Below are 24,385 nucleotides of genomic sequence, written 5' to 3' on the forward strand. Positions count from 1 at the left end.
GCCCCAGTCTTTGCAACAGAGAGGTGCATGTAGACAGGACTGCAGTGTACATGAAACACTTGAAAATAGCCTTGTTGGTCAAGCAGGACATAAGCTTTGGTCACCTCTCTTCCTGCTGTTACCACACCCTGCCCTAGGAAGGCGTTATGCCTCATAAGGACTGAGAACACCCACTCCTACTGCCCCTGGAAATGAATACCCCAAAGACTTGCATAGTTGAGACAATTTCCAGGTAACTGGGTCGACACTCCAGTTTGTTTAATGATATGTAGTCAACCTATGACTAAGTGCTGTTAGACTGAATATGGCTCAGTATTTTGCAGGGTAAGCATTTTTATTTGGATATTTGTTTCACAGAGGTTAAAAATCAAGCTGGTAGTGATATTAATGCTATAATTTAACTTGCTTGGTGCATATTTTCCTTTGAAATTACAGCAATGAACAATTACAATCAGAACTGTTTTGCATATGTGTAGGTAAGGGATCATTGCTTCCCTTGTGTTATAATCTTGATGACCACAGTCCTTATTTGAGGAAATCTTCTATGGGTTTTGGGCGCAGGGAGAAACAGCTTTAGTAAAGACTATGGCAGGGAAGAAAATTAAATCATCCATATTCTGTAATTTGAACCCTGATTATCTTCCATTAGTTAAAAGATAATAACCTAGACATCAAAACTAACCCTATAATCGTAAAATGTCAGAATGGACTTGTGCATAAACCTCTCTGTAAGATATACAAGTTGCCATTTGATATTTGTTTTTGCAAGACAACCCAATTTGATAGAAGGGATAGCAGACACTGAAATAAAAAAGCAGGCATGTTGATGTTTATTCTTTTAACCGGAAGAAAATACAAAGGCAGTGTTACTATTGGCAGTAGATTTGATAAAACCACACTTTTAGTTATTCTGAGGGTAAGATTAAGTTAATGTGCTATAATTCAACTTAAAACATGGACAAATCTCAAATATGATGCACAGCTAATACATGAAACAGTATTGCAGGATGGTATTAACAAAGGCAGTGTTAGAAGAAATATTTCTCATTTCAGAACTGATAACCACTGACCCAGGATTTCTTTTACCAGGATGACCTACCTAAGAGTTCATTATGAGACCACAAAGCATAATATGAAGCATAATTTGAAATCACGGTTTGATCCTGTCTTACAAACCCCAACTTGTTTTAACCATGGCTTGTTATATATGAATTCTGGGTTTATGTGTTTCACCCAAGCCTCTTGCCAGTCCATAGAGATGCAGGACAATAACAAGTGAAAATGGTGGAAGAAATAATCAAAGAATTTCTTGAACAAGCCATGAGCCAGAGGTATCCACAAAACTAACTTGGATTCATTCCAAATTTTGACCAAAACAAATCCTGTCTTACTATCAGCTGTTGTTTCTTGTTCCTAACAAATTCATGATCATGGTTTATTTCTAAACTCCAGATGGGGGATCACTGCAGATGTATATTGCACTTGGCCTTATTCTCCGTTTTGTCCGTCCAGGCACTTTAGGAAAGATTTTAAATGTTTTTGGCATGAACTCCAGACAGGCCTCACGGAATTTCTTGATTCTCCAGCAGTAGATGATGGGGTTGAAAACTGACTTGAGGTAACTCAGCCACAGCATGTAAGTGCTGATGATATAGAAAGAGGGGCTGTAATAGAACCGTCGGCTGAAGACAGACATCAGGCTGAAGACCGTGTGTGGAAGCCAGCATACGGAAAAACCAACAAACAGAATAAAGATTGTAGTGAAAGCCCTAGTTTTGAAGCTCATGTCCACATTAATTTGGTGAGGCTTTTGCAGTCCTACCAGGTTTAACCTGCTCACCTGGCTGAGGCAGATGTTCTCTGTATGGTTGTGGATCCGGACTGTGTTCCGACGGACAGTGTTCAGGATGCAAAGGTACGAATACAACATAATGCCAAAAGGGACGAAAAAAGTGGCCACAAGCAGCGTCACTGCATAAGCTCGGTCTGCAGGGAACTCAGTGTACCCAAGGACACACTGGGGAGCCCGGGTTGGCACTTCCACAAATGTCCACCCAACAACGGAAGGGAAGGAGACGCAGAATGAGAAGACCCATGAAACAGCTATCATGACTTTGGCACGGTGAGGGTTCAGCTTGTCTTGGTGCTGGACGATGATGAGGAATCGGTCCACACTAATGATTGAGAGTATTGAGACTCCTTCCAAGACAAAGAACCAGTAAAGCATGGCAGATATGCGGCAGAAGTGAGCTCCAAAATTCCACCTTACTGTAATAATGGTGACTGCGGTAAATGGCATGCAGACCAAAGACAACATAATGTCAGAGAAAGCCAGCGTAGCTAACAGCAGATTTATTGCTGAACGCATGGCTGGCTTCTGGTAAACAATCAAGCAAACAATGGTGTTGCCTAAGAATCCAATGGCAATCATGAGGAGCATTACTGTAGCCATTAATATCCTGAGTGAGACTGGCAAGGATGTGGAACCAGAGGCGGTGAACTGGGTACTCGTATTAAAGGCAAAGAACATGTCTGTAGGTGTCTTGTTCCATGCCATTCCAGGACAAAATACTGGCAAGGCCACCAGGATCTTCCTGCTAACCATTCAGCTGCTGCCATTTTTCCATTGTATTTGCCACCCAACTCTAGACAACAATGGGTCCACCTCAGGGGGTCTGTAGAACAGATTTTCAGCGGTCATTGACAAATCAGAGCATGGTGTTGTACAAGCTCCTGCATTTCTGAACAGAGACAACAAGGAAGCCACTGCCAAGGACTTTTCTCCAGGGGCTCAGATCTAGAAAACTGGATAAAAATATTCAAGAAATAGTTGAAATTTAAGAAAATAAAGGTGGCAAGCTGTTGAGGGCCAATATTTTACTTTGAAGCGTGCCCCCATCCCCCAATAAGATAAAGTAAAAAAGCATAAGCATCAATATTGCACTTCATAAATACAAAAGACCATGTGTGCGGGATTGGAAGACCCCCATAGGTGCTATGTAACCTTTCCCTACACTTAGTGTATACCTTGATTTTGGATCACACTTAGTTGAAAGGTGTCTTAACTTCTGAAATAGCATCTTGAGCTCACACAAAAGCTCCAACCAGTCCTACCCTATCTCTATAGTCAAATGAGAGAACAATGATTAGAAGTTTCACCATTGCTAGTAAAGTCCCAAAGGGAGTTGGTTGCCTAAATCTAGTGCCATTTTCTTGCACTCTTCCTACCCGCCCCACAACCAATCTGCTCTGGTTCCCCCTTCTGATTTCATGCAGCATGAAGCTACAATCTCAGGGAGACCACTGTATTCACATCCTAATCTCTTCACACAGAATGACAAGGTTCATTTGATGGTGGGTTAGATGCTGTTGTCTCAGGCTTGACTTTGTAGCTGGTTTGGGGGGGAAAATCCATTATTTCAGAAGATCTGTGAAGGATTTAAACAACCGCCCTTTAAAATGATCTTGAGTAATACGCATCAATAGAAAACTTCATCACAAATGCAGATGATCCAAAAACACTGCTCTTTGACATTTCATCTGCTCATTTTAGAACTGCAGCAAGCCATAACCAATGCATTATTATGCCTGGCTTGGCAGCTTACCAGAAGATTGTGGTTAAGACCATCAAAGCATCCTTGTATTCCCATAGCATTACTCTCCCAGGGTGCAATGAACTAGGTAATAAAGATGAAGGACCTTGGTTTACCCAATAACCATTTGCTTGGATTACATTTTTTTCATCCTTTCTGCCTTGATTCCATAATCAGTAAACCAGAAAGATTTGCTCTGGGTGTGTATATGTGTGTGTGTGTAGTTTTTTCAATACCAAGCCTTTCAGTTGTTTGGGACTACAAACCCAAAATACCCAACTGGCCCACAGGGAATTCTAGCCCCAGTAAACAACCCTCTGAAACAGAAGAAAAACTACTCAGTCTGTTCTAACATGATTGGCTTTGATCCAAATCAAAACTAGTTAAATAAATAGTGTTAGAACCCCACAGTTAAAAAAACCTCTCTTAATATTTTCTAGTTGCTAGACTTTAGCATGAAAGACCACCTTGGGAACATGGTAATAAATGGGAAAGTTCTCTGCTTCCACCTTATTTTTATCTGGAGGATAAATGTAGGTTTATCTATCCACCAGGTCTTTAGAAAATGGAAGAGCAACACTAAGGGAATTTCTATCTCTTGAGAGTAAACTTACATCTTTTTCAGAAAGGCTGATTTTCAACAGCAAAAAAAGAGAGAAAATACAGGATGATACTTGGGGCTTCTCGTATATCCTGTATTGTGCAATCAATTCCTGGTTCACAGAATTTTGCAATAGATTCAGATGTTGAGCTCTTCTATTTGTAACTGCCTTACACAAAGCAGAAAGAACTTTGTAACGTGTAATTGGTGTCTTGTTATGGTTCAAATGTATTGATTGCCCTGTTACATAACATCAAAGATTAAGCAAATCTTGCCATGATGTTGGTAGATTTAAACATTCCTATGGCTAGTGTTTGGGTAACAGTTGAGCAAATGTTGAGCAAACTCTCCACAAAAGTGAAGTATTTCTTTCTAAAGAGACAAATGTAAAGAAAAGCATATCAAGGAGACAGAGGATAAATTTAGGATTACAGATAGTCCTCGCTTAACAACAGTTCATTTAGCAACTGTTTGAAGTTACAACGGCACTAAAAAAGTGACTTATGACTGGTGCCCGAAGTTAGAACCATTGCAATGCCCCCATGGTCACATGATCACAATCCAGCTTGGCAAGCAGCTCGCCATTATGACGGTTTTAGCATCCTGGGGTCAAGTGATCACCATTTGTGACCCTCCCAGCTGGCTTCCGGCAAGCAAAATCAATGGGGAACTGCATGATTCACTTAACGACCACATGATTCACTTAACAACCAAAGCAAATCATTTAATGAGTACCACAAAAAAGGTAAAATTGGGTTGGGTCACGTGATGATTCACTTAATGACTACATTGCTTAGCGACCTAAATTCCAGTCCCAATTGTGGTAGTTAAGCGAGGACTACCTGCATTAAACTATATACACTAATACATCAGAATAACAGTTTTCTCTTTTCTCTGCAGTATCAGAGAAGTGCCTATTTTTTTTTTTTACGTTTAGAAAAGGCCCTTCTATTAGAGAAAATTCAAGATTGTACAGAATCAGCAGAGAAACTGATATGAGTAGAAATGTTTGAAAGAATGAAAAGTGGCACATAAATGTTACAAACAGAAGGCCAGCCTCCAAGATCCTATTCCAACATACACACGTTCACTATCTCATTTCAAAATGTTGCATTTAGCCTTATATAGCAGCTTGACACAAACTCTGGTGACTGTATTGCTTCGTTATGTCCCACAGTGAAGTGGCAACTTTTGGAATATCTGAAACCTCCATCTCTGGACAGTGCTTCAAACTTTGTGTACTCACAGGTGAGGTATGGATAAGGCACCACAACTATGAACACTCGAAGCATGCTGAGAAAGGGAGGGAGACAAATTGGCCAGATCAGATTGAATGTCAAGTAGTTTTATTTAAATAAGTGAATAAAGTATACATTCATAGGATCGCTATCCACTCCCTCCAGGATAACTGAGGCAAAACAGTTTTAAAACTGTTTTAAATTAAGGCTAACTGGGTTTGTGGCTGCAATTCCCAAAACTTCCAACATCTTAGCTCTGCAGGGTGGAATTCTGGGTGTTATAATCCCGACCTCCAGCATATCTAGAGGGAAGCAGGTTGAGGTAAGGTTTTGGGGACAGGAAGCCACAAACAAGAACATAGGTAAATCATAAGCTATAAAGCTTGGCCTACAATTCTCTGTGTCACAGATCACACACTTATAAAAAGGAATGGGGAAGTTCACAGAATTTTAATTGCACAGCAATATTGGTTAGGTTTATTCTAATAAAGGTAAAGGATCCCTTGAGTCAAACTTGATTCCTATTGGAATTTCTTTTTGATCACAGAAGGAATTTGTTATCTTCTAGGATATTTTCCAACTTCCAGTCTACAGCCCTGGAATTTCCTGCTGATATCCTATTCAAGTACAAACCAACCATGACTCTCCTTAGCTTCCAAGTGTAGAGAAGGTTGGCCAAGTATTGCTACTTGCTGAGATTTTTTATGTTATAAAATTATATATTATTTATCTGTATAGAGTGAATTGGTACAAGAATACCGGAGGGTGTTTTGAGACATCATCAATAAATTTAGGGCTGAGATGTAAAGTAAAAAACTGCAGTTGACATATCAAAGTCTTAACCACAGAAAATATTTGCTCTTGTATATTCACCCTGTCCATGTCAGGTGGACAAAATCTCACAGAATGACCTCTTTCAAGTGAAGTTTGTTCCATGTTGATTTTTTGCATGGTTGAGGGTACTGGTGGTTGCCTTTCAAACCCTAAATGAGACCAAGTTAAGTGAAGGGCCACTGGCATCAATACAAACATGCCCATGTCCCATGCCATCTCAAGTATCCATCATGTGTACTACCTGGCAATTTCCATAAACAGAATCTTTTCAATAGTTCATCCATCCATCCATCCATCCATCCATCCATCCATCCATCCATCCATCCATCTATCCCCGCAAGAGGAGATCAGTTTTCTGATTGCTGAATTTGATTTGGCTGCAATTTGCTTTGATCTCAAAAGTTTTGAGATGGTTGCTGTTTTCATTTACAATGTTACACTGTACAGTTCACTTTTTAGCAATAATTTAAAAAAAAACTGATTTAGGAAGGGCTTCAGCCTAAAAACAAATGCATACATATCTAAAGAAATTAAGTCATGGGCTGCTCATAAAATGCTTTCCAAATATTTTTGGAAAAGATTTTTTCTGCAAAAAATCTGAGAAAGAAGCCACTGAAAGGGGGCCATAGAACCCCACCCCTGGCTTTAGGCTTCCTCGGAGCAATTAAAAACTGCACCTTTAAAAAAAGTGCTAGGACAAAGATGTGTGGGCAATATTTAAGCGAGCCACTTCACCTGGCAGTTCTAAACCTTCCTGTTGAACTGAAACATTCAGTTCATATTTAATGCTTTTAAATAAATATGCTTTGTTAAATATTGGACAAAAAGGAATGTTTTCCATTTACACCTTGTGATAATGACCATCTCTGATCAATGGAACATCTCAGCAAGGCAACCCTCTGCAAGGAAGACAATTGTGCGAGCCACCGTAGGTCACAACAAGCCTTAGCTAGGCTTCACTTGCAAGCTCACTCAGAAATCCTCTGGTAAGGAATAGCATTTATGCGCTTCTGCATGTCACAATGATAGTCCCACACATCCTCCAGCCCTGTTCTACTTTAAATACTTTACCTTTGATGCTTATTAATTTTTTTGTCCATTTTTGTTATTGTTGAATCCTATCCTACATTTTGAAAAAATATTTTAATTAGTAACTGAAGGAATAATGCCATTTATTCACAGGGAATATATTTATCCTAGATTAGATGCCAGTCCACCTGATATATACATCCATGTTTGATTTCTCTGACTTGATTTGCAAATGAATGTGCTTATCAATTCCATTGCAAAACCATATTATCTTAATATAAGGTAACATGAATGTTCCCTCTGTGGTATCTCTGATGATTTGTATGTGTGGATGAGAAGTGAAGTAATTAACATGTATATGCAAACCTGGCTTGGAATGTTTTCTTTTGCTTTTTTAAATCCAGATAGATCTTTAGTAGAGCTGACAAATTACTTCTGCATTCAAATGTCAAAGCAATTTGTGAATGTTAGGGCAGATGCTCCATGGTTACCTTGCATAAAATTGAATTGTAAATACTTGATTTGAGTGTTTTCTCCAAGCATAATTCTTATGTTCACCATTCAAAAGAAGAGTCGTTGAAAATTGGGCAAAATCTATCAAACGCCACTACTCACATTTTAAAGCAATTTTGTGTAGCTCATACACAGAGGCAACTGAAAAATATGGAAGCTGTTGATTATTCTGTGCATGATGCTATTTTAATTTAGAAAATCATCCCAAGCTAAAGTGATTTCAGCTATCGAATGCATAACACTTCAGCTGACGTGTATCATAATTTTTCAAACAGTGAGTTGCATCAGAAGTGGGGAACAAATTATTTTGTGTATATGATGACCATCAGCCTCCTTAGATGAAAAGTCAGGTTTTCTTAAAATGTGATTTTTAGTACAGCTGATGCATCTGAAGGGGCAGAGCACTGATTCCTAGAGTAATATGGATCCATTTGGCCAAGCTTTGGATTCTTTTATATACATTACAGCTTATCATGGCTACAGATTACAGAATCCTGGTACCTGTAGTTATGTTGAGAACTAGCAATATTGAAAGCTAGCAATCTGAAGATTTTGGACAAAATGTATGACACTGAAACCAATGTATAATTCCCAAACTAATATAGTAAGATGATATGGGTAGATGCAGGGGTCTCTGCAGGGAAAGGGAGTCAAAAAAGGCATGATGGCAGTCATGACCGTGCAGTCAAAATCCTGCCCTTTCTGAATATGCATTAACATCATGCCTATACCAAGGGGCAGTGCTTCAACTGTGCCATTGTGACCACCAACTATTCTGACCTTCCCTGCAGATGCTGCTGTATAGATGAGAGGGAGCAGAGAAAGCAGAAAGCAAAATAAAAGTCAACTTACTAAAGCCAGAAAGGTAGTAGGTTGGTCACCTAGAAACTGGGAGATCAGTTTAAGATGGGAAGATGAATAATAATGTTCAAGAAAACTAATTTGTAGGACCATGTAATACACATAAACATACTTATCATGCTGTTCCCTTCCAGGTTAAGCAACAGTATGCAAAATGCAGAAAAACAGTTAGTAATAAGAAAAAGAAATTGGGTAAAAGTAAAGAATGAGGTTTCCATCAACACCATCCACTACACATCTCCATACTTCTCCATCTGTTACCATACTAGCTTTCACTATGTTCTTCAAACTTCTCACCTTGTTCCTTTTGAGGATTTCATCAACTCCAACAACACAACTTTCCCAGCCCTTCCTTTCCCCTCAACCCATTTACTTTTCTTTCATGTATGTTTTGTGAGTCAATCTTCATTCATTCTCTTCGCATGAGCCAAAGATCTAATCATACTTCCTTTATACTGGTCACTCAGTGGGTGTTGACAAAGAAAAAAATGTGTTTTCTCCACAGCTCAGCATTTGACTAGACCAGTGTTTCTCAACCATGGCCACTTTAAGATATGTGGACTTCAACAGCCAGCATGGCTGGCTGGGGAATTCTGGGAGTTGAAGTCCACATATCTTAAAGTTGCCATGGTTGAGAAAAATTGGACTAGAACATTCAAGGTGAGTCATAATCCAACTGAAGCGAACCCCAGCTCTTTTAGGTTGATCCAGATTTCAGCTGAGAAAAATCTAGGGAGCCAGTTTGGTGTAGTGGTTAAGACGTCAAACTAGAAACCAGGAGACCATGAGTTCTAGTCCTGCCTTCAGCACAAAGCCAGCTGGGTGACCTTGGACCAGTTACTCTCAGCCCTAGGAAAGAGGTAATGGAAAACTACTTCCAAAAAAACCTTGCCAAGAAAATTGCAGGGATTACTCCAGGCAGCAACAAGGAGTCCAAAACTGACCTGAAGGGGATACACACTCACTCTAGGGAAGTCTTAAGCAGCTGCTAGGGCATTTGCACATCTTTACATTTTTCCATCCATCTTCCCATCTTTAGTAAGCATTCAGCCAAGGTATACAAATTCATCTACTAGATTTAATTTTTGCCATTTATATGTAATGTGCAATTGTTTACTTCATGAATAAATCAAACACAACTACCGTGACCTTTAATAGATTAATTTTAAAATCGTTACTCTCCTATCATAAAAGCTAAATTTAGTGCAAGTCATTCAGATTCACATACAACAGAATATCATCTGCTTATAAAACCACACAAACATTCAACCTGCTCAGTGTGATAGGACTAATTGCTCTTTTTAAGGAATGACTCAGGGCTGGAAAATATTTCATAAAGATCTATATCAAAAGAGAAACAAAAAATAACTACTCCATCTCCAGTATTTTTGTTTTTAATAACAGTGAAGGAATCTGGAAAGGAAAATGAATCCTTATAATAGCTCCAAATGGATAGTGTTCAACAATCTGGAAATCTGGCTAATGAGAGTTGTCACCACTAGAGGTCATATTTTAGAAAGAAAAAACCCTGAAGATAATCAACTCCTGGAATTCCCAACACGGTGCCCCTATGTACCTTTGGCATCTGCCAAACTTTCTACATCTATAAGCAATTTTTAATTTCTTTAAAAAGTGAGCAGTTGACATGAGGCAAAGCATCATATTTATTCCAAGAATGTCTCTGGGCCCAAAATGAATCCCATGAGCTTTTTTCAGGTTTAAAGTAGGAAAACAATAATTTTCCAAATACGTAATGCTCTCCTACTGAGGCATACAGAGAAAATAAAAGTCTTTAGAATACCAGGTATTTTATAGGGTGTTCAGTGTAGTTTATAGGGCATGGGACCCACATACTCTTGACCCTGTGACTACATCTCTCCTACAGTAAGGTTCTTCTCTTTTCTGGAATGGATTTTGGATTGTTGATTGTTTTAATCCTTTCAGTGTATGACAGAAGCATCCTAGAAACCTGAGTCAATAAAGCAGTAAATAAATCTCCACAAATAAGAAACACGTATGAATTGGCATGCGATAATCATACAAGAAACTTGTTGCATGCACGAAGCTAAACATCAAGAAGAGTCTCAGCTGAACCTCCTCCATAGCAACCAAATTTTTACACAGAAAGAGAAGTCTGAATGAAGAAACATTGAAACAAGGGCCTACTTATAATATTAAGCTGACTTTGCGACAACTGTTCCTAACAGTGGCACATGATGCACAAGAATCACTCTACCCGTAATTTTTTCACCCTAATAAGTAGTTTTGTTGTTCCTACTATATTAAAATTATAAGTACATTTTCTCTGAACAAGAAAGCATTGTAATTACATAAGCATACATAGAACAAGTGAATTGGAAAGGACCGCGAAGACTACCCTTTGCAATCTGCAGGAAAATCAATTAAACCAACTTCAAGAGGTAGCTGTCCAATCTCTTCTTGAAAACCTCCAGACGGAGAACCCACAACCTCCATAAGTAAACCGTCCCACTGTTGTACAGTAATGTACAAAAGGGCCTTATCCTGATCCATTCCTCAGAAATTGCTGGGGAATGTTCTAGATTCATACTTTGGAAATCTTTCAAAGGAGATCAGCGATATCATTAAACTGACAACAGGTCGCTGAAGGAGCAAGGCTTTTCAGAGTAGTGGAAGGGTCAGATCTGTCCCTCTTGCCTGTCTTCTGAAACCAAGTCAAGTTATAATAACCACAATGCATAGTGGGGTTTTCCACAGACCACAATTCATTTTTCAATGGAGGGCTCGTTCCTTTTTTGCCCACCAAACATTTTTGCCCACCAGTGAGTTTCACACACCAATCGATTACTGCTCTCTCACGGTCCCCCCCCCCAATAAATTAGGGTTAGGATTATTGATCAGTTGTTATGGATGCCCTAATCACAGCAAGGATTTTGCACCAATTAATTATACCCATAGGGAGTGTGTGTGCGTGTGCGTGAAAACTTTTGGACATGAGATTTTTGCACTAGTGGCAGATAAAAAAGAACAAGACCTCAAGGAAGTCATAATTACAGGAAAGTTCCTTCCTCATTAAGATGACCATCAGACATCCTCCCCTTGGGAAGAAAGCAAAAACAAGACAGCACCCAGCATCAGTTCCTTTGGTTTGGATGGCCATGCCGCATCGTGTGCTAGAATGCAATCTGCGGTTTATGAAGTAACGGCAAAAGGAAATTAACGACCTCGGAGCAATGGTTATATAACACAGAGCCGGCCGCCTTTCCGGCTCCTCCGTTACCGCAGTATTTGGTCCGCATCTTACAGAATTCGGTGCAATTCAAGGAAACTCGCACCCACCGACTTAGCCCACCCCCAGCTCGCCCCCACCAGGGGCGGCTCACTCCCAGTCCCCGCGGGAGGTCTGGGTGGCGAAAGGACGGCTCCCGCTCAGATCAAATAGCGCCCACGCGCCAGCCTGCCGCTGCCCGGCACGCCATTCACCCAAACAAGCTGCGGAGCTTACAATTTTTTGCAGCGCCGAGATTTCGGAGCCCGGGCGGGGGAGAGCGCCGGACGGTCCCGCAGCTCAGCCTCAGAGCGGGACTGGAGGCCGGCAGAACAGGCGTCGCGGCCGCAGATGCCTCCCCGTCTCCCCCCGGCCCCGCCCCCGCCCGAAACCTCGCTGAAGCCTGCAAGCGTCCGGGCAGCGCGCACGCGCCCTCCCCGGCTTCGGAGAACAGCTGCGCACTGCTACGTGCAGGGGGCTGCGGCGCCGGCGTCCCTCCGCTCCTTTCCAGCAGCCCCCCAGCAGCAAAGCGCGCGATCCTTGGAGTCGGGGGAGCGCGCCCCCTGCAGGCCTCGAAGGGAGGGGGGAAAGGTTTCAGGTAAAAGGTCTGTCAGAATTCGAGGGGATGGTATTCCCGATGCAAAAGGTGGAACCTGGGTTTCACGCATGTGGCGGCGCACGGGGCGACCTGGCTCCACCGAGTGAGCAACTCGAGGTAAAAGGAGTTCCCTGGGCAGTGGGGACACAACTTCCCGGCGAGTGTGAAAAGCAACGTGTCACCGAATCTGCATTCGCGGCTTTTGCTCGCCCTGAGGCTCTGATGTACAAGAGCGGAAGGGGCCGGAGCCACGAGCTTAATCCCTCACCTCTGCAAAAGCGCATCCAGGAGCAGTATGAAATCTTTTTAGCGTAATGGGTAACAAAGCATCGGTATAAAAGAGCAATCTAATCGGATCTTTGGCCATTCCTGCGCCGAAAATGTGAGTTTTAAGGTAATCCTTTAGGACAGTCACTTATCCTGAAGCAGCTCAATGATCTGATAGGAGTTTACTGTGACTGAAACGTACTTGGTCACCTGAAAAGAAAGTGCATATAAGCAAAAGAAGAAGAAAAAAATAATAGAAGACTTATATTCTGCAAAATGAACCATTTCTATTTTCACGATCTTGCTGAATGGCTGTCAGGTCTGGTTGATCACTGTCAAAATAGGATACTTATGTTCTAGTGGCCCAGCAAGCAAGATTTAAAATGCTGCATGACAGAATTTAATTTAAAAGTGAAGGGGGGGAAAGTTGGGGGGGGGGGAGATATTGTCGTTTAAATGAACTGGCTGTCCCTGGAGCAACCCCCAGATTATCTAAGGAAGGAGTACAAATATTGTAGGCAAAGCTTTCTTTTCAGAGTCCTGAACCCAAGCCATTCAAGGTTTTAAAAATAATAATCATCTTATCTTGTAGCCAGAAACGCATCAGTAACTAAGGTAGAGATTTCAGAGCTGGTGTAACACGGTCTCTCCAGAATAAACAGAAACCCATCTGGCTGCAGCATTTTGAACTGACTGGTGCTTCTGAGTCACACAAAGCACCCCCATGTTAAGTGTGACACAGAAATCCAGTTTGGCAATTACCTGTAGAAATACTGCTGTTTTTAGGTGGTTGTGTAGGACTGGATAGAGATGCTGTATTTGTCAAAGCTGCTGAAACACACTTCTGGCCACTAAGGCTACTCTTCCTGGAGAATGTGAATCCAAAACAGGCCACTCTATTCTATGATCTTTCACAATTATGATTATCTTAAAAAGCAGGGGAGACAAAATGTAGCCTTGAGGGACTCCACATACAAGGTTAGAAAGGAAGGATAAATGGATACGAATCAAGAGATGCTTGTTTAGGTAGAACTGTCAAATCTGGTCAACCACAGGATGGCAGCAAAGAGGTAGAGATTTCTATTCTCTTTCCTGCCATCTTGTGGTCATCTGGATCTTTTGCAGCCCAGAACTGATTGTCCTACTTTATTTTATTTATTTATTTATTTATTTTTTGTCTACGCTCAGTCATTGCTGACCCTGCAGTGACTGCTTGGACGAGTCCTTGCCGTTTTCAAGGCAATTGTTTTTCGGAAGTGGCTTGCCAGAGCCTCCTTCCTAGAGCAGAGCCCAGCTGGCGAGCGCAGGAGGCGGGGTTTCCGTTGCTTCGCGCCCTTTTCGGGTGCGCGCGGTTTTTCCCGCTTACCGGCAACTGCTCCCGACTCCTTTTTGCAAGGCGCCGCCAGCATTTTTCCTCCCACCGGAGTGAGAGTACCCATTTATCTTAGCATTTTGATTAATATAGTCTCGGATTTATTCACTCCTAAGTAATTAGCAATCACAGGAGAAACAAACAAACCTTTATTAAGCTGACACCTGAGTGGAGAAACAATACCAAGGAGGACTGGAAAGAAATAAAATGCTTATTTTAAAAGGCTGCATCAGTGGTGAGATGAGTCATTCTTATATCAGGGAAGGGTTTAACCCCCATTCCCCAATCCAAACCATGCCTTATTTTTTTAATTTAAACTCTAAACTGGTAGTAGCCACTCATGCCAGCAATGAATATGATTCACTAGGTTGGCAGATGATAGCTGGGGCAAGGAACAATTTTGCACTTACACTGAGTGAGCCAGCTGCATCTCTTCCTCAGCCAATCAGCTTTGGCATTGGTTACCCACCCTTCTATGGGTTACATCACAGATTGATAGTGCAGTGCTCTCTGCATGGGGCTACCCTTGAAAAGGACCAGAAATTGCAATGAAATGTGGCAAGTAGCTTGCTAACCAGTCCAAGACACAGGGATCATATGATACCTGCATTGGAACAGCTGCACTGATGGCCAGATTGCTACCTTTCCCATTTCCAATCAAAATTTCAAATCTGCAGAAGTCCTTTCAAAGATGTTTCACCCCACTGTCAGAGGCTTGTCTTTCTGCCACCCAGAAGAATCTTTTCATTTTATATTTGCTAATCTAAAAGATAACCATGTCAGGTATTAACAGATTGCTTGGGTATATGGAAGAAATAATGGGAAATATGTTCCTCTAGTGAGTTATAGAAGATCCCTCCTGATTTAGCTGTTGCCGCTAAATCTTTTTTTTTTTAATTGGGAACTTTAGGTTTTTTTTAATTACTTGATTTAGTGGAACATGGGGAAGCTATAGATAACCCCAGTCTAAGGTATAATGTTTGGAAACACACAAAAATAGTTTGATGTGGAACCTAAAGTGGTCAAGTGGTAAATTGAATAAAGTACAATAACAAGCTTGCTGTTGATAGAACAGTGTTTCAGCTTTGGGGTACAGATTTTTCCTCCTCAGAAGTATCTGTTTTATATTTGTTTAGGAATACAAATTAAGTAATTTTTTAGACATTACTCTTCTGGCCAAACTAGCTACTTGGCTGCTAGTAACTTAACCACTCCTAATTATCCTTCTGTTACTATCTTGTTTAACTCTAGTTAGTGTTATTTAAACCAGTTACTTGATTGCTAAAAGATCCATGTGAGTAAAGACCCAGAGCTTCATTCTGACACTACCTTTCATCCAACTCCCACCGTCACATATTATGCGTTGAATGGTAACAGAATTATGAAGCTTTTGGTCATACTCCACTTTTATGAAATAAGAGGAATTATTGCTCAGCTGCTGCTTTGGCTTTGTGGAGTACTGTCTCCTTAAAATTAATGCTTGCTCAATCTCTTCTAATGTTCCTGAAGCTACTGAAGATGGAACTTTTTTGAAGAACATTTGAAGAGTTTGTCATCACCATCAATTTATTTTGCGTTGAACAACTTATAGCGATGTAATTCCTGATTCTATTTCATTTGGTTTTATTTAGTTTTCATTGTCACTATTATAATTTATCGTTGCATTGTTACAACTTTAATTACTAGTTGTTTTATTTATATTTACCATGGACACTTTTTTTGTCAATTATCTTATTAATCTCGGCAAGTCTGTAGTGATTTGGCAGTATAGAAATTAAATAAGTAAATGAAGTCTGGATTGGCTGTGCCTCCCCTTCGATAACCAATGTGACTGCTCCAACTTTAGCAAGTATTTCTCATTAAGGTACATCTTTTGCAGAGCCATCCCTGCAATAATTGTTTGTAAAAATTGTAAATCTTCTTTCAACTTGCATTTGCCCCTAAGTGACTTCATTGAATATGTCCATGTAACTTTTTTTTGGCAACAACATGGAAATGATTTGCTATCACCGCCTCCCCAGATGGTTTTGACTTCCCAGTCTCTGCTACAGCCCTGGCAGGAACACTACTTAGACAAGCCAAGCCCTACAGTATATAGGAGCAATAATTCTTAGTAATTAATCATAATAGATGTACATTTATTTAATAATCTACTAATGAATCATTCAGAAGAAAAACAAGGCAGAGACAGCATGCAGAACATGGCTTCTGGAAATTCTTCCTGTCTCTTCACCAGAAAGACCATTGGATACATCTGTTTTCTTCTGCATAATGAAGTAACGTGCAGCATCTGGGTGGTGCGTGCATGCTTTTTCCTAGAGACTAATTATGGCAGGCACGTATGTGTTGCTTGTGTTTCTGCTCTTCTATCATGCTGTGTATCTGTGCGCTGGTTGGGCCACATATGGTCTGTTCTATGTTGCATGACTAGGAGGGAAAAGGGGTAAGATTTAAAACCGACGAATGGAAAATTCTGAGCGGCTGCCCAACTCCCTCCCTCCTAGCAAAGCTTGGGGGATTTTTTTCTGGAATGTTTTTTTCCAGCCCATTTTCAAATTCAAGCTTTTGTTTGCAAGTATCTCCTATCATGCCAAATTTGATCCCATTCTGTTCTGGAGACTTATTCTACCGAGAGAAGGAGTTCCAGGGCACTTACATCATTTCTCACCATCAATCTGTAGGGTTGGAAAGAATAAAAATCACTCTTTGGTTTCAGATAATTCTTGCTTCTACTTTTGTGTGCACTTAGATGCTGCCTGCTGCTTTTGTAACTAGCTGTAGTAAATCTGCTGCCCAATAAATAGGGGCACCTTTGTAGTTATCAAAATGTTACAAAGGAGTATTTCTAATGAATTCACTATATCCATAACTCAAAAAAAGTTTTAAAAATCTATGGAATTCAATACCAAGATGAATGAAGGAATAAGAAAATAAATCTAGATAACTACTTGGGTTTTAATAATAACCAAGCCTAGTATTTAAATAGGCTTCAGTATATACATTGATACAGTTCATTACAATTTTACAAGTTTTCCCTACTTTTTAAATTTTTCCTTTGGGAAAGCTAATTTTATTGGTTGCTGTAAAGAGCTCCATCTTGTGGCAAAAACATGTACTAGCAATCAGCAATAATGCTTGACAATTATGACTTTTAAAATATATTTAATGGATTAAGATTAGAAAAATACAGGTAGTCCCCATGTTAAGAACGCCCAGGTTACAGACGACCCATAGTTAAGAACAGAGCCTACTGTAGCAAAATTCGAGTTACATACACAATGATTCAAGTTAAATAGTCATTACACAATACTACTTATGCAGTATTGTTCAATAACACTGTTCTGGTTTACATACAAATTCAACTTAAGGACAGACCTTGGGAACAGAACTCGTTCTTAAACTGGGGACTTCCTGCATGCCATTATGTATTTTACACATGACAATATTGCCATAATCTCCATGCTTACTTAAAATTTTATGTAATATCTTAGAGAAAGTCAGTTCATATAGATCTAGTCCTTCCCTATAATGTGATTATTTTGTTATTTAGAAACATTTTGTACAGTTGTTTTATCTAACAATGGGTTATTATTTCAAGGAACATTTGTCACCTTCCACATTAAGTATTACAGAGCTTTTATACGCTGAAAATATATTCAGGGTAGCTGGTTTGGAGTGCTTTTAAATAGGAGGAGAAACATCAACAACCTGTGCTGTGTTGATGTCACTACTGTTAGCTGAAAATGCAACCTGCAACCTCTGCTAATGAAATTTAAGCACATCGAAAAAATGGGACTAAGATAAAATTATGGAATAGCCTCCCCTGCTGAAATATGGATAGCTCCTACTCTTCTGCAAGACTGTGAAAACCTGGCTTTTTTTCCCAGGCCAGGATGAAGTCTGGAGGAGGAGGAGGAGGAATTAAATTTATGCTGCCCGACTGCCAGCAAATCATGTTAGCCTGAGAACTCCGGCATGGAAGTATGTGTCTATCCGTTTCATGTTTCTGAGCCTCAATGCAGTGTTAATTGTTTGTTTGTTTTAATGAAATTCTGTTTTCATTTTGTTTGCTGCCAGAGTTTCTTAGATAGATGGATAGCCGTTTAATTGGATTAATACATAAAATGAATAAAAATATGGAGACTAAACTAATGACAACAGGACAGCAAGCAGTCTTAAATTGACAATGAAGATATTGAAATGGTGGGTAGCTTCTGCCTTTTAGGATCAACTATCAATAGCAAAGACAAGAAATACACTGCAGACTAGTATTTGGCAGACTAGCAATGAAGACCCTGGAAAAGATAGTCAGATGTTGGGATGTGTCTGTACCTACAAAGATCAGAATTGTGCAGACAGTGGTTTTCCCTGTGATATGCTATGGAAGTGAAACAGGTCAGAATGAGTATTGACACTTTCAAATCTCAGTGCTGGAGAAGACTCCTAGGGATACTATGGATAGCCAAGAATACAAACAGATTATCAAAGAAATCAATCCAGAAGTCTCACTTGAGGCACAAATCACTAGGCTCAAACTATCTTATTTTGGACACATTTAAAAAAAAACTAGTTCTCTGGAGAAATCAATAATGCTGGGAAAGGTGAAAAGAAAGAGGACAACCAGGTTGATGGACTCAATTACAGGTCTTCCAACATGATGGGTGCATGTTGGAAGACCTGAAGGGCCAGGGTGGGGACAGATCATCCTGGAGAAAATCAACTATTTGTTGCTAAGAGTTGACACTGATCTGATCTTATGTCTAAACACATAATTAATTTAGAGCTTTAGTAGCAGCAGCTTCTTCAAGTTCTTGAAGAGTAACACATAGCACCTTTCATTTGCCCTTTCACAACTCTGGAGGGCCTGCCTGAACAAATACCTTCATTATTCACTTTCAGACTTTATGGTGTAAATTCTCATTGGATGATTTGTTAAAATGGCAACTTGCTACTAAGGTAGTCTAATATTTCCAACTGATTAGTAGATATTTTTGATATCTAGTGGTTGCACAGGTTAATGCTTCTTATATAATTAATAAGAAAAGACATGGATGGAAGGGAAGGGAAATTTAATTTAAATTACAAAGATAGTTTAATTACAAAGATAGATTCCTATAAAACGTAACATTTTCATACACAGTTTCATTTTCAGATTTAGCGCTTCTTCCAGGTGAACTTTCTGCGGGCTCCTTCTTGGCCAGGCTTCTTCCGTTCTCTCACACGTGGATCAAGAGTGAGGAGACCAGCTGCAGGGAGAGGAGGAAGAAATGTATATAGTTTAATCAAATTTGGAATAGAGAAAGGGGGGACTTAACCATAAGAACTAAGGGAAATCAAAGAGAGATTAGCATTTATCTAGTATTTGAACTTTGGTTTATAATATTAGAAAGTCCCAGGCATTTGCTTCATTTTAAACAGTTTGTTGGAATGTTGAATAGCAGAGACTACAGTTTTTAGAGATAAGTAATCAGGAACAACATACTGAATTTTATAATTTAGGAAAAGTTAATACATTTTTCTCTTTATACTTTTTATTACCTTGCCTCATGAATTCCACTTCATCTTCAGAAATAAAACTACATAAAGCTCTTGCTACGGCTAAGCGAACTGCTCCAGCCTGTCCACTTCTTCCTCCTCCAGATACAGAGCAGATCACGTCATACTTCTCCAATTGATCAAGAAACTGGAATGGAAACATCAGCTGTTCTCTGAAAAGCACCACATATGAATAACAATGCAAAGGAGTTAAAATCAGGTAAGAATGGTCTAGTAAACTATGAAAAAAATTTTCTAGTGATCTGTCCATGGAAATATATAATCACATACTCAAGTGCTGCTCAGAGATGTGCATAACGTCTCAACTTTGAAATGCTCTGAATTTGAACTTGCAAAATTTCTAGAATGAACAAAACAGCCCATTTTGAACATAAATCAACTGTTTCAACTTCAAGAATTTGAATTCAAAATGTTTCCCACACCCCTACCGCTCATTCACTCCAACACTTTTTCTTATTTAAATATATCCACACCAAAAAATGCCTACTTTTTATCAGTACAGTGATAGCCAGGACTGTGTAATAATAAGGAAGATTATGTTGTCAATATTTAAGGACAAATAAAGGCTCTTAAAATAATACCTAAGCCAAACTCATTTGCAAGAGAAGCAATGAGCACAAAACTAAAAAATGGACAGACGCCCTAAGCCTCCGGCATTCATTACTCTTTTTCCCAAGCCAAATGGACTTTGTTAGTCTCAAATTATGGTTTTCAAGGTGTATAAATATCCTTTTCTTGGTTTATAATTTCACAGGCAACAATCACAGGCATTTTAATAAGCTTCTGATGGGCTGATGTGGCACAGAATGCTACCAGGTATCTAGACCTGCAAAAGGAAATGCACTTGGGCACAGAAGATGCCTGAACTAACATACAGTAAATCTGTCACCTTTTTAGAAGAAGCTGCAAATGGTTATCTTTAACCCAATGTAGTACATTTTTTACGTAAACAGCACCTCTGAGAAGTCTATTCTCACTAAATCTGTGCTCAAGCTTAATTAGATTAGGATCTATTATATCTCTATTAAATACAGATTAAACTCTATAAATAGATTTGCATAAATAATTCTCACAGTACATGGAAATTTTTACAGTTAGTTCATGGAGTAATTCATATGCATAGAAGTTTCAAGAGAGCAAAGGATGGCACAGAATAGTGGCAGGCTCTTTCATGCAAATTTCCAAGTTCATTCTTTCCCCCACCTGTCTCCCCATCCTGTAAAGTTCACATTTCTATTGAAGAATCTAATGTTTTTCAATAGGAGCTTTCCAGATGTGTGGATTACAACTCCTGTGATCTGCAGATTGTATTGATACATTGATTGAAGGCAATGGAAATTACAGTCCAACACATCTTGAGGTGCCAACATTCAGAAGTATTTGAAATAGTTATTTTACTAACATTTTCACATGTATATTCAACTTTTCAAATTTGGTTATACAATAGGAAAGTAAGATACCTTGAAGATTTTTCTTAACTTAAAAAATACATGAAAACATTTTTTAGAAAAATGCCATTAAAAATTTGGTTTTAGCAACAAAGGCTTTTTTTTTTTTAACACTCACCTGTCCTGCAACACTGGGAAGTAAAGTAAATAATCGTCTCCATTTATAGTGAATTTTCCACTTCCATTTCCATAAACAGTAGCAGTTGCTTTTGCTGACTTTCTGTTGCCTTGAAAAGAACAACAACAACCCTCTATACATTTATTTCATGTTTAGCATTTCAAAATGCTGAACAGAGATGCAACTATCTCTGAAAAGAGATACTTGAAAGGGAAACTCTAGCAAGAGTGAAATAAAATAGACATTCTTTCAAAGATGAATTCCAAAGATGTCATATCATATCCTTTCCTGACTAGAAGCAACACAAGAACTAGGCCTAAATTTCTATTTGGGAGGTGGAAAAGTGGCCTAAGTTATCCAAAATTAGTCTAAATTCTAATCTTGGGCCAGGCTGGGGACCATTCAAGTGGCCAGTCTTCTGCTTCTCTATGATTAATATTCCTCAGTTTTTCAGCTCAGGGAAAAAGAAAGAATTTATCTCAAACATAACTCTAACAGTACTGACTACTGAGTGGGATTCTTTTTTACTCCAGGCTTATACAAGTTTCTTAAGTGTTGCCTACAGAGCCTGGTATGGAGAAATGGTTAACTTGGCACTATTTTGTAGCAAATGGGAGATATTAGCATCTTTCTACAATTAAAGGTTTACGCAGATCTCTGAAAGCAGCAATTAGTAATATTCATTATCAAAAAGGCCTCAGTAAAATAAGATATGGAGAGAGATTTCTTTTGCTTTATTTTTCAGAGAAAGTGGTAAGTTGGAATACAAAATGGATTTATTTGATTAAAGATGAAAGTATATAAGTTACTATTCCTGGTAGCTCTTAATGGACTTTTGCTGATTAGGACTGAATGAAATTCTTTTACCATTTGTTTACTGATAAGAGATGAGATACGGGAAGATTTTATTTAATATTAGAGGTGTTAATTTACTGAAGTTGTTTATACTTGTCTGGGGGGAGAGGGGAGACATTTCTTTATATATCTTTTTTTCTTATTTTTCTCTGCACCTTTTACTTTTTTTCTTTACTTTTTATATTCTTATTAGTTTGTATTAGTCTTTTATCTTTGCATTTGTAAGCTTTAATAAAATTATGATATATATATATATATAAAAAAGGCCTTAGTAAAAAGAAAAAGGACTCATCCTACATTGTATACCATGGATACAATGGATAACACATTTTTTACAAAACTGCCACTGCTAAATTTCCTTTCTTCTCCCAGCAGAGGGAGGCATACCCTGATAATTCAAAATGGCAGCCAGCATCTAAAAGAAATAATTATCTTGATTTACAGTTTCTTTTTGATTTAGAGTATACAACTACCAAACAATTCTCCACAAATTGTGATCTTAAAAACTAGGTATTTTAGGGATATATACCTTGTCTTGTTAGGATCTAATCAAATAATGGACTAATTGGGAAGAGGGGTATCTGTTATTGATGAAAGTCTGCTGAATTGGCAAGTAGGGCATCACAGCACTTTTTATCATTTGTGGTGATGATGTCAACACATACATCCACATCAGTGTTTCTCAACCTTGGCTGCTTGAAGATGTGTGGACTTCAACTCCCAGAATTCCCCAGCCAGCCTTGCTGGCTGGGGAATTCTGGGAGTTGAAGTCCACACATCTTCAAGCTGCCAAGGTTGAGAAACACTGATCCACATTATGTTATGTGAGTAAATTTACTTCAGTGATATGATGACATCATCTCATAAATTATTAATTTATGCAAATGAATGACAAAAGTTGATACTAAATGATATAAACTGCAGCAGAAATTGGGTCCATTGTATGCAAAGTCTGTAGTATTGACATCTGGAAAAATTAAGTTTTACTGTACACTGAACTGCCTGAACGTTGCAAATGCAAGAGAAAGGTGGGGTGCGTGCATTACAAATTAGACAGATGACTTAAGGAGACTCTATGCACTTATATTTGAACACAAATAGAAAATAAATTATTTTTGATCGGTGCTTGTGAATGTGTGCGCGCACATGCCTTCGAGTCAGTTTTTGACTCCTGGCGACTGCCTGGACTAGTCCCTGCAGTTTTCGTGGCAAGTTTTTCAGAAGTGGTTTGCCACGGCCTCCTTCCCAGGGCTGCGATTGCACTACATCATACTGTTTGTCCAGGAAGACTGAATTCATTGTACATTGAGCAAAGTAAGCCAGTGAAGTAACTTAAGTGGCCTGTTGCCAGATTTAAAAATCATGAAAGCAATTCATAATGGATAACCTCAGAATATATGGTGGGTTGCTAACAAACAAAAAATATATTTCTAAACATATATTTTCAAAATTAATTTGAGAGAAAACTGACTGACTGTCAAACCTTAAGAACATATATTTACTTGAATTTCTGATTCTAATGGGATTAATTTCCTAATTCTATTATATACCATCTTAAATACATTATGTAAAATCAGTAAGAAACACAGATAGATAGATAGATAGATAGATAGATAGATAGATAGATAGATAGATAGATAGATAGATAGATAGATAGATAGATAGATAACCACCTATTTTTAATTTCATGAAGCAAGTATGACCACATAGAACACAGTGCAGTATCAGTAGAAATCCTGGGCAGCATCTGTTTTTTCCTTCAGACAACAGACATGTAGCCAATATTGAGGGATATTTGGATTTTCAGCAAGGATTTCCCTGTTTGAAATTTAGGAAAAAAAATACCTTCTGCAGTGCTAAAGGCCACTCCTCGCTCATCATATTTCAGGGGTTCAAATGTTTGCTTTTTGGATTGTATAGTTAATTGCCTGCGAAATTTAAGCAGATAATCTTCTTCGATATCACAGTATGGCAGTGTTACTAATCTTTCCAGCAGCCGAATACACTGTGAATACTGTAGACAATAAAAATTCATTAACGGATGGTGGTGCAAGTGTAATTGCATTTGTCAACAACTTCTATTTTTACCTGCTCGATCATTTTAGTTCTGTTCTTACTGATAACTTTTGACAGGATGACACCTCTGCATTTGCATGTTGCTTTCAAAACAACTTGCAGATGTATCATTTCCTATGTGAATAAAGATACCTAATCCCTTCCCTGCCCCCCAACAAATGAACCCACTATTCAAAAGT

The 24,385-nt window shown here is 39.0% G+C and overlaps 2 protein-coding genes across 4 annotated transcripts in view; both read right to left on the bottom strand.

The window, feature by feature from the left end:
• Positions 1 to 807: 807 nt before the first annotated feature.
• Positions 808 to 12,602, bottom strand: GPR45 (G protein-coupled receptor 45). The gene is made up of 2 exons (XM_007433070.3): positions 12,154 to 12,602; positions 808 to 2,805 (listed from the first exon to the last, which is right to left on the bottom strand). The coding sequence occupies exon 2, from the start codon at positions 2,603 to 2,605 to the stop codon at positions 1,442 to 1,444; it is 1,164 nt and encodes a 387-aa protein (XP_007433132.2). The 5' UTR covers positions 2,606 to 2,805; positions 12,154 to 12,602; the 3' UTR covers positions 808 to 1,441.
• Positions 12,603 to 16,300: 3,698 nt separating this feature from the next.
• MRPS9 (mitochondrial ribosomal protein S9) overlaps positions 16,301 to 24,385 on the bottom strand; it is a 42,467-nt gene continuing 34,382 nt past the window's right edge. For 2 of the 3 annotated variants that reach the window (XM_007433066.4, XM_025169724.2), the window contains exons 8-11: positions 23,976 to 24,144; positions 21,276 to 21,384; positions 19,692 to 19,861; positions 19,206 to 19,399 (exon numbers count right to left, since the gene is read on the bottom strand). In XM_007433066.4, coding sequence (XP_007433128.1) covers positions 19,308 to 19,399; positions 19,692 to 19,861; positions 21,276 to 21,384; positions 23,976 to 24,144 — 540 coding nt within the window. In that variant the 3' untranslated portion in view covers positions 19,206 to 19,307. Of the gene's footprint in view, positions 16,581 to 19,205; positions 19,400 to 19,691; positions 19,862 to 21,275; positions 21,385 to 23,975; positions 24,145 to 24,385 lie in introns of those variants that run through there. The other variant, XM_015888899.3, reaches the window with a different exon arrangement.

Source organism: Python bivittatus, unplaced genomic scaffold (assembly GCF_059951505.1).
Source record: "Python bivittatus isolate LINGU-HERP-01145 unplaced genomic scaffold, Pbiv_v1 ctg000060_np1212, whole genome shotgun sequence".
NCBI classification, from domain to species: domain Eukaryota; kingdom Metazoa; phylum Chordata; class Lepidosauria; order Squamata; family Pythonidae; genus Python; species Python bivittatus.